Source organism: Tuber melanosporum (assembly GCF_000151645.1).
Source record: "Tuber melanosporum whole genome shotgun sequence assembly, scaffold_188, strain Mel28".
NCBI lineage: Eukaryota > Fungi > Ascomycota > Pezizomycetes > Pezizales > Tuberaceae > Tuber > Tuber melanosporum.
In genome coordinates this window covers 32,266-42,316 of record NW_003298850.1, presented here as the reverse complement: position 1 = coordinate 42,316, position 10,051 = coordinate 32,266, and the positions used below count along the sequence as shown (strand labels likewise).

Here is a 10,051-nt window from a genome sequence, read left to right as displayed (position 1 = left end):
AATTTTTTTTTCATAGATATAGATCTCGCGTTATTTAAAGGAAGAGAAGAAAGGAAAAAATTGACCCCATAAGCATTGGATTTTTATTTGTTTATTAATTTTTTAGCTTTGCGGTTCACTACAAACCTTGCTTTCCTTCCTTCCTTCCTTACCCACTCTGTGCGCGTACAGTACAGCACAGTACGAGTAGTTTACCATTCTTCGGGGCCACTTGAACGTTGTCGGAGTGAAAAAAGGAAAATTACTGCATTTGATCACCTCGGACCAATGGTATTGGGTATCGAGGCCAGCACTTCGGAAACCAATATCTTCTATTCTTGTCGACTTTAAAGCGCTGTAGTGCAAGTACTGTACAGTACCACCGTAAGTCGCTAGGAGCATTAAAAAAAAAACGCACGGCTCGGTTGCGATGATATATCATATCACAAAAGCAAATGGAAAAGGGTGGAAGGTTTGGGATTGGTACAGTACAGTACAATGGTTTTGAGAGTGAGAGAGAGCAGCGCTGAAAAAAGAAGGAAAACCTCCTTGGAAAAAAGAAAAGGAAGAGAAGAGATTGTGCGTGCGCGCCTACTCGAAGGAAAGGATAAAAATAATACTATGATAAAAAAATTCTTTGCGCTTCAGCTTTCTCTTGAACTCCATCTCCATTTCTTTTCTTCTCACACCTCATAATTATCATACCTGATCACGGCGATGCGCTCGAATAGGGCTTGGGGCTATGATAGGGTCTCGTAAGGGGGAAGGGGGACGAAATTTGGATGAAGAACAAGCAAAAAAACACATTTTTATTCACTTCTCACTGGCAGGATGGAACAGGCTCCTTGCACGCACATCATAGGAACGAAAATATTAAACGGATTAGTTGAAGAGCACCACACGGTTGGGAGAAATAGGGATAGTGAGGTTGCCTTTCCCCTCACGCTTCATCGCACATCACTTCTTCCCACGTTTTTTGTCTCGGCGAACGCCTAATGGACTGCCGGGAAAGGGGAAAAAAGGAGTGTGAGAGGAAAAAAAGGCTTGAATGGATGATTAACATAAAATGCATAACTTAAAGTGCCACGTGGTTTTATTTCCCACGAGTGGTGTGTGCTATCAGTTTGTCCCCATCATAACTCAGGGAAGAAATGAGGAGGGGGAGAAAAAAGAAAAGAAAGCCTCACCCTTTTCCATTAAGAAAGAATGGGGGAGGGGAAAAAAACGTGGTGTCAACGGTGCCGCACCGTGCTCGAGTGCGAGGAAGGCTCGGGAAACGGTACAGTACTTGTAGCAAATTATTTACCAGGTTTCTCCCTGCAGAGATGATGTGCGAGCTTGGAATGATATGGTAAACGCATGTTTGGTGAGTTAACCTTGGAAATGGTATTTTCTCATATTGTAACCCCTAAACTAACTCTCTCCCCGATGGATCGCTCTGCTCTCAGGCCTTTGCCGATAGAGCTTTTCTGGAGTCGGTCCCATATGAGTTTAAAGGAGGTTTTTAACTTCGGCACGGTCCGCAGGCTTCCCCATTTTGGCGGCATCTACGCAAAAATCTCTATGTGTTCTCGAGAATCTCAGAAACGCTGGTTCTGAAGGAAGAAGAAATAGAAGTCCAGCCAAACCGACTACCGGTATCCTACCGGTACCCCCAAGGGAATGTTATCTCTACCTTGGCCAACTTGGGATTTTCTTTCCGGAAACTAGGGCGGGGGTAGGGGGCGAGTGAGCCGAGGGGGGATGAAGGGTTTCTCCATGATATAACACTCGACAATCTAGCTATCATCCATCTACGACCCAATACTATAGCCTGGCCTTCTTCTGCACACAGACAGAGATTTTGTTTGTTTGTTTTACACACTAATCTCCGTGTTTTCTTCTTATTCTTTGGATTCCAACCACGTTCTGTGCTCTGTGCGGGAGGGGGGTGTCACTAGCGACCAGACCATAGCTGGGGGACGGAAGATATTATCCGGTGCGACGAATCAGATGTGCGCAAACTCAGTCTCAGTGCTACAAGCTTCAACCACCCAGATCCCGGAGCTGGGGCGGTTATCTGGTGGGAAATAACACATTCTGTCTCCCAATCAGGTTGCGCCCTCTCGGATGTTGGACGTTGCCGGACCCAGTGAGAGCGAGACTATCAACAGGACTTTTTTGACATTACCGTGGAACACGAAATAATTTGGAATGGCGTCCGGACGTCCAGAATTTCCTCCTCTGGATTAGGGGGGGGAAAAACACAGCGAAAGGATTACCTCTCAGCCCTCAACTGAGACAAATAAAAAGAAAGGTTACAACAGACCTTACTAGGAGAGGCAACTCCAACGTCCGAGAAATATTCCGGTTTTTACGGTATTTGACACTAACCCCCCCCCCCCTCCCTTTCCACATATAAGAGCACTGTTTGAGGCTTGATTCTGCATACCAGTGCTTTCCACCATGGCACCCTGTATGGACTTTCTTTATTGGTGCATGTCCTTCACGTACAGGTAGAAGCTTGCGCCTCAGTGCTACAGTGCCGTAGCTTAAACAGAATCCTGGTAATAAAGGTGAATCTTTTGGAACAGATGACGGTAACTAAGACATTTCGTGCATCGCCCAGGCTGTCGTGCCCGTTTCGAACCGCCCAAACCTTCCCCAGCCGTCATTGGAAAATCTAAAACCTTTGCCACTTTCGGGGGTTTCTCCCCGCCCTTCGTTTTCCCTCCCTTGCTCATTGCAAGTTGAATCACAGTTGGCGGACACTGCCACTAGTACTCTTTACATTCTAAGAAATTTCTCAGAGCAGAAGACAGTAAGGCAACTGGAGTAAAGTGCATGTCCTCAACATCCCCTTGCCAACAGCCGGAAGTAAAGGGTGCATAATACCTCTATGACCACCATCGGACCGATTGCCTCCGAACTTCCACCAACCTCTTTCTCCCGAAAATACACCCGTAGTGATTTCCTTCAGCTGAATATTGGATCCCCCCCCAAGTTCCCCGAATTTGCTCACGACTTGCCCGACAAGCCCCTTAAAAATCGACTCCGGTGTTACCCGTGCTTGGTTGGCCTGGGAGGCTCGTGTGGGGGGGGGGGGGTGAGGTGGCCTTCGAATCGTAGACATATACACAGTAAGCCGCTCAGTAGCACGGGGCGAGGAACCTGCCCGAATCCTGGAGACCAGACACGAGTACAACATATGCGCAAGCAACGAGCGCAACCGCAAGAGGGGACCTGCAGAATTGCATTTTTCCTGTGCGGCGCCCGGAAGGAAGGGATTTTCCACCCCTGCCGGAGGTCGTGAACAGCGTAATCGCCGAGGACGGGCAGAGTTGTATCCAACACGGTGTGACGCGGAACCCAGAAATTTTAGGCTATCGATCAAAGTTCCAAAACCGGCACGAGTGATACACAATGATTTTTGCGCCCCAAGGGATTTTCCGCCCGCCCTTAACACAGCGGGGTCGGGTCACGTTTCGGGAATGAAAAGGTGTAAGGACGACCAACTCCAGTCATCGTGTCAATGCCCCCCCCCCCTTACATCCCTTGACTGGAACGTGTAAACACGGCAAAGTTTTTTTATAACCCTACGTGGCATTGGTGCCTGTACTCAGGGCTATACGGCGGACAGGGCCAGATAATGGCTCATTACGGGAGAGTGGCGCCTTAGGAATAATAATACTGGTTTGCGGGTGGTTTCCATCCTAGAAATAATTATGAAACGTTTAGATGTGAATCCCCGAGGTGCTCAACTTTCCGATAAGTCGAGTTATCTTTCTTTCTTTTTTTTCCCTTTTTTGTTTTTTTGCTGGGGATTTTTCCAACTAAGCATTGGGCGAGGGAGATTCGCATCTTATCGTATATGTCATACTGCCCCATTCAGGAGCGCGATTCTAGTAGATAAGCGTTGCAACCGCAACAGGGAATCGAGTTAGTAGTAGTATCGTACCACTTCAGCGGGTATGAGATAAGCTTACGCAATTGGAGGGATCACCAGGACGCCCCCAATATGGGCTTCACGCTGGGTGAGTTGTCATCTCTCACCGGGTAGACATTTCGACTCTGTGTTCATCTCTTTCCCTTCTATTCCCCCCCCCATATTTTGTTCCTACGAGTAAGTCAGATCCGTGGCTGATGCTATTCACAATATCTCTAGTTAATAGTGCTGGGGCCACCGTCGTTGCGCCATTCCATAAGCGCGTAAGAGTGCCCTCGTGTCACATTGGCATGTCTCCCCTGCATTGTTGGCTTGGGTCCCGGATTTTTTTACTAGCCTGAATTGGGACACTTGTGCCGTAGAAACTCAAATAATCAGACTCTAACCTAAGTGTTAGAGCTGATTCGTTTGCAAGCTCTGGGATATATAGGTTCAAGAGGATATCCCCTTGACCAAATAGGTTACCTTCTCGATGGAATGCTCCACTGGGATAGCCGGATTTGGCTCATCCCAGTCAGTAAGAGAAAGGCGAGTGATATTTGATGTTAGTAAAGATGCCTCTGTAGTGGACTATGGAAGAAAAAAGAGAAAAAAACACACATGCACCATCATAAATGGAATCTTTTTTATTTCCATCTCCTTGTTATAGTACAGCGCACAAGCTTTACTGCCCTCGGTGTGGTCCGTTGATGGCGGCTGCGGTAAGGAGGTACGGTAGAAAGTAAATTTGTGATAGGCTAGGCGCAAGTGCGGTGGGTAGTTGTGGTGATAAAGCGGATTGTTCAATAGGAGGGGGTAGCAGTTTGGTGGTAAATTTGTGGGCGAGAGACCAGTGATTGAAAGGTTTAAAAGCGCATACCGGTAGGATTAAACTGTATTTAGAAAACCTTTGAGGAGCTTTATAACCGTTTTACTTGATTGCTTGGAAGGGCTGATTTCTGCTTGTTCTGTAGGATGCCAAGCAGAGAAAGTCACCTACTTGGCTGAGGGGATATCCCCTTGGCCAAGTGAAAGTATTTCCCCGGCAGGATGGACAATAAGATATGTCTTGAGCTCGGGTTAGGAGTATCAGTTTTTGCAATGCCGTCTAGACTCCTTATCCAAGGATGGGAACTCCGTCCTCTTCACCCGGGGTCCTATTGTTTATTTTCTCACAGCGCCTTACTGAGTGTCTTACCGAAGGTGCCTGCATGCAGACCGCAAGACGTCAAGGGATTAAACCACAGTAAAGACTTTTCATCCAAGTTGGTTCCCATATAGGTTAGTGTGGCGGGGGTATGATAGGTGATTCTATCTCTCTTAGCCCTTGGGCTGCAAAACGTCAGTATTGGCCCGGGCGTTATGTATTTTGTTTTACCATATAAAAATGCCTTGCTTGCTTGCTGTTGTAGCAAAGTTATTGACCGACACTATAAATCATTTAGTCAAGTGGGCTATTTAACCTAATTAAATAGGCTTTGCCGAGGCCGAAGCCTTTCTTTGGCTAGGCTGTGCTATGCCCTTCGCGCGCTAGACTTGGGAGCTAAGAATTGCAATTGATGTTAGCATATGCGAGTTTGCTCCACCAATCCAATTCGATCCAATCTCGAGTGACTATTGATGATCGACCCAGCCGGAAGTTATGAAATACAGTGCGAAAGGGCCAAAACACCCCATATCCGACCAAAACTAGCCTAGTGAGCCTGGCCTGAACCCCTGATTAATTTAACCGGGGTCTCCAACCTGAATAAAAGCAGTGCACCATTCCTTTAACTTAAACAGCTCCCAGCCCGGGTCGGGGGTCCCGGATTCGGGGGTAAATTTTCGGAATGTTAAGGAGACCCTCCCTGCATGGGTGCCCTGATCGGTGCAGCGTATACGGTGTGCGAGAACAGGTTCCAAAATTGACAGTTCCCTTCCCCCGGGTATGACCCGCCAAAGGCATCTAGCGAATCTGATGCTATATCCGGATCGGCGTGCCTTCGGTATCACAAAAGTGGCTTTTCTGGTAAGGGGAAATGTGTGTTCCCCGCCTGTAGTGTTCTAGATTTTTACAACCTCCGCTCAGCCTCCGGCGCCCTGCCACGGCCCAACCTTCCGTGAATGCATCGTAGGAACCCCCCTCTTCTACAAGGTTGGCTGTGGAAATTTTGGCTGTATGGTGAGTGCAAAGCTGCCCGGAATACCTGGCACAACAATAGTTACCGTAGAATCTAGGTTGGGCGTAACAACTCGGGACCGAAGAAATAGTTTAGGAAATCACCGACAAGAGGAAAGAACTGGACGGGATTGCGATCCACTCTGGATTTTTGTAATCCGAGTATCCCATATGGTTCACTTCGAGTCACCAAGCTATTGGAAAAAAGCTACCCATTGTATATGCCATTTCCCAGTAGGAAGAATTTAAGGTATCATATCCCAGGGACCGTGGGAACTCGAATAAGCGAAGCTATGTGCTATGAGGTTAATTTTTGGTAGGTCATACTAAGGGAATTCACCATCAATACGCAATATCAGTTTTAATTTTTCTTTGCCCTATCATAGAAAATGGCATTCTCATCATCTTATCTACCTGACTCTACAGGATCAAACATACCAGCTATCTCTCCACCCTTTCTTCAATCTTTTGACCCTTGATCAAGTAATTTTCTTACAATATTCCATATTGATATCTCATGATCTGCTGACCCGGTGATCAGAAGAGATAGCCCAACAACCTGAAAGGCCTTTACATCTATTTTCTTTAATAAAAAACGCCCATGCCTTATGCACCCCACAAGCCAAAGAAAATCTGTCAGTGACCAACCGTACTTTTCTCCAAGGTGTCTTTCTTTGGGATGTACCCCACATAATCCAGCTATGTCTTGTTTCCCTATTGTATGTTGCATAATATATACGTCAACCAACCTTCGTCCCCCACCCCGTTTTGCAAGATTATTTAACTAATTTGCGCAATTGTCAGGTTCACAAATTCCTCTCATGGGCAGAAAAAGAAAAGAAAAACAGGGCCACAGACCTGCACTTCTTCTCCAACGCATTCCCTGCATACGTCAAGTAACCAGCAAGCGGATGATTGGTGCATTTAAGCCCATTCACAAACGCTTGAGCAACGATGTCCGCACCCTCCGGAGATGTGTGTGTATGATCATTAGGGAACAACTTCGGGTATACGTTTGTGTATCCTAGGGTTTCAAAGGCGATCGTCACGAACTATCACCCATGTATGTGAGCCTATAGTATGTTCACGAGGGGTATGTATTGGGTGGGGGGGGAATCAACTTCGTAATGGTCGATATATGTCGCCTCTGTAAAGTTCCCGGCAGCCATCTTAGCATATGGGACGAAGCGGTTCGGCGCTAGCATTTCGGTGTGCGCGGGGTTCCAGGCGTCGCCGTTGGGAGTTGTTGAGGAAACAACGGGGAAACCTCCTTTCCCGATGACGTCCCTGATGAACCACTTTTCGTAGGTAACGAACGTCTGCACAGTCTCTACCGTTCCGTTGGCAAGTTTGACCACGGTGGTTTGTGCGCCATCTCCCCAGGTCTCCCCAAAGTCAGTTATGGCAATGAAATGTTAAGTGAGGAAGTATTGTTCACCGGAGCCCGATCACTCGTCGCAGGGCTCCCACCGTCATTATGGCCGAATTCAAGAATGACATAATCTCCTGCTTCGATCTGGGAAATGAGTTCTGCCTGGAGGCCTTCGCGGTAGTATGACCTTGCTGAACGGCCTCCACGAGCGAGGTTGATTATGGGGAGGTCGATGTATTGTGAGAAGGGGGTTCCCCATCTACTTGTCTCTTCTGGTTACTCGTATATCTCTGGCGCTGAAGAAGGCAGTGGGTACAAACCCTTGGATAGAAGACTTCCAGTGTGCCATTGTAGAATCGCCCGCCATAAGAATTTTCGCTGCTGATACCGAGGAAATGCCAATGGCAGAGAGAGCTATCAGGGCAGCAAAGAGACCAGAGGACTTCATGATGATGAGTTTTTTTGATGGGCGACTTGGGCCTAATAATCCACTAGACTAACGCGCTAGAGAAGAGTGTAGGGGAACAAGGCACAAGAGTCCAGCCGGAGGAACCAGAAGAACTCTTTCCATAGTCTTATATGGACCCTTATTTCATTCCTTTATTGAGGAAGGAAAGAGGAATCACGGATAAATAACAGACTACAGTACCCGGAAGTTCACTGGAGCACCTTTCCTGAACAGGGGATACCAGGGGTAATCCTAGCTCAAATACACTTGGTTTGAGGTAAAATACTCGAGTAGTTAGACCCCTGGTGTTCCTCCATTCCGGTGTTGTGATGAAGGGGGGGGGGGTTGGATCAAAAAACGATCGAAGGGCTGGAACACGCTTTTTCGAACCAGGGGGTTATATGATAGAACCCCTTCTAACAAAACAATAAACAATTGGTAGATTCTTGGATAATTTACTCCTCTTTCCCTGCTTCTAAGCAAGGAATATTTCCCGCGATTTTTGCTTACTAAGATATTATAGAACCCCCCATTCTATTCCAATTTTCAGAATCCCCGATTCAATCCCCTCCCCTTCTAACCCCCCGAGTTCGACCACCGAAGGCCTTCTTTGCAACATTGCTCCATTCCCATAGAAGCGAGAAACCGGCGGGTACGCGGGGATCTCACCGATATTCGAAACTCACTAAAGATCCGGTAATTTCTCCCTAGCTAGACTTGATATCTCCTTTCTTTCAACCGCCCAGGAGTAGAAAATCTTTTGCTCGAATCTTTTATTGTACTAGTACAGTACAAGTACGCGTCACTGAGAGAAGTGCTGTATTGTAACTAGAAAAGTGAATTATTCCCATTAAAAATCCCTATAGAAAACCACCCTCACTGAATTTGGACGGCGCGCAACACGATTGGGGTTGAGTGGATTTGGAGGCAATTTCTAGTCGGGAAGGTTGATTTGGATCGAGTAAAGTAAATTAAAAAAATATATATCATAGAGAGAACCATGTTCCCCGCTATGGAATCGAATTCCGTTACCCTAGTGATCCGTAATGATAACGACCCTACGGCCGACAACCCCCGGGTCCTCATCTCCACTGGCAACTCCTCAATTTTTGAGATACATAATTCCCCTCATACTAACTGAATTTCATAAAGTGTGAAGTTGTGGTTGACTGGATGGCAAGACGAGAAGGAGCTGAGCGAGAAGAGTGTTTTTAGAAAAAAGAAAAGGAGAAACAAGCCGGAACAAGAAGGTGCTGTACTCTACTCAATGTAGGGGTGCGGAGGCGTTAATACAAGTAGACTCGAAGAGAGTCATTTACAGTATTAAGAAGGTGTCGATTCTAGTGGCTCCCAGCTTCTTTGACTTCAGTAGTGTACTAATGTAATATTAGGGAGCTCAGATTTACCCGAGTTGAATTAATAGCCAAGTAAGGGAGAGGACTGGGGACAATACGGTACTGTACTCGGCATTTTTTTAAGTCTCCGGAATGAAAGTTATGGATTATGTGATGTGAGTTACAGAGGTGTCATGTAGAGATTCTTGCATAAAGCCAGGATATACCAGCATTGGGGAGTGAACAGTTGGAGGGAAAGGTCAAGCATGATAGTTATTCCCCTATTAACATTAATACATTTCATAACAATCCCAGATAACCTCTCAACCTCCTTATTGATCTCATTAATAGTAAACTTGTTCCATTCTTCTTGTAGTATGATCTTCATACCCTGTACACTTGTAATATGTTCCTTTCCCCACCAGGTCTGAATCCGGCTCTTCATAAGAGTCCAAATATGCTCTATTGGGTTTAAATCAGGAGACTTTGGAGGCCACTCCACCTTCTGAATCCCTTCTTTTACCCTCTCTGTATTAGTATATACAGAGTCATGGGATGGAGCATTATCTTCTATAAGTTTGAAGTTGGGATTGAGGTTAATTTGCCTTCTGCACTCAGGCCAAAGCAGTGGCCAAGCCACACACTTCACATAATGCCATGAATCGATTCCTTTTCCTTCATTACATTTGAATTTTTCCAATTTAAAGTTTTTGCCACAGTGGCTCTGAGGAATGTATCATTTTGGTATGTTGAGATGCTTTTCAACTTAAAGCTGAGTGTGGAAGGTAGCTTGTACTAACTTTCAAAGCTCATTCCACTTGGCAGAAGCCTTTCATTCAGTGTTTAGCTGATATTC

At 46.3% G+C, this 10,051-nt stretch overlaps 1 protein-coding gene across 1 annotated transcript; it reads right to left on the bottom strand.

The window, feature by feature from the left end:
• Window positions 1–6,847: 6,847 nt before the first annotated feature.
• On the bottom strand, window positions 6,848–7,861 carry GSTUM_00003723001 (uncharacterized protein; the record flags this gene model as incomplete). Its single annotated transcript, XM_002837354.1, has 4 exons — window positions 6,848–7,093; window positions 7,163–7,426; window positions 7,480–7,672; window positions 7,734–7,861. 4 exons carry the CDS (start codon window positions 7,859–7,861, stop codon window positions 6,848–6,850), a joined length of 831 nt encoding a protein of 276 aa, XP_002837400.1.
• Between the last annotated feature and the right edge of the window lie 2,190 nt (window positions 7,862–10,051).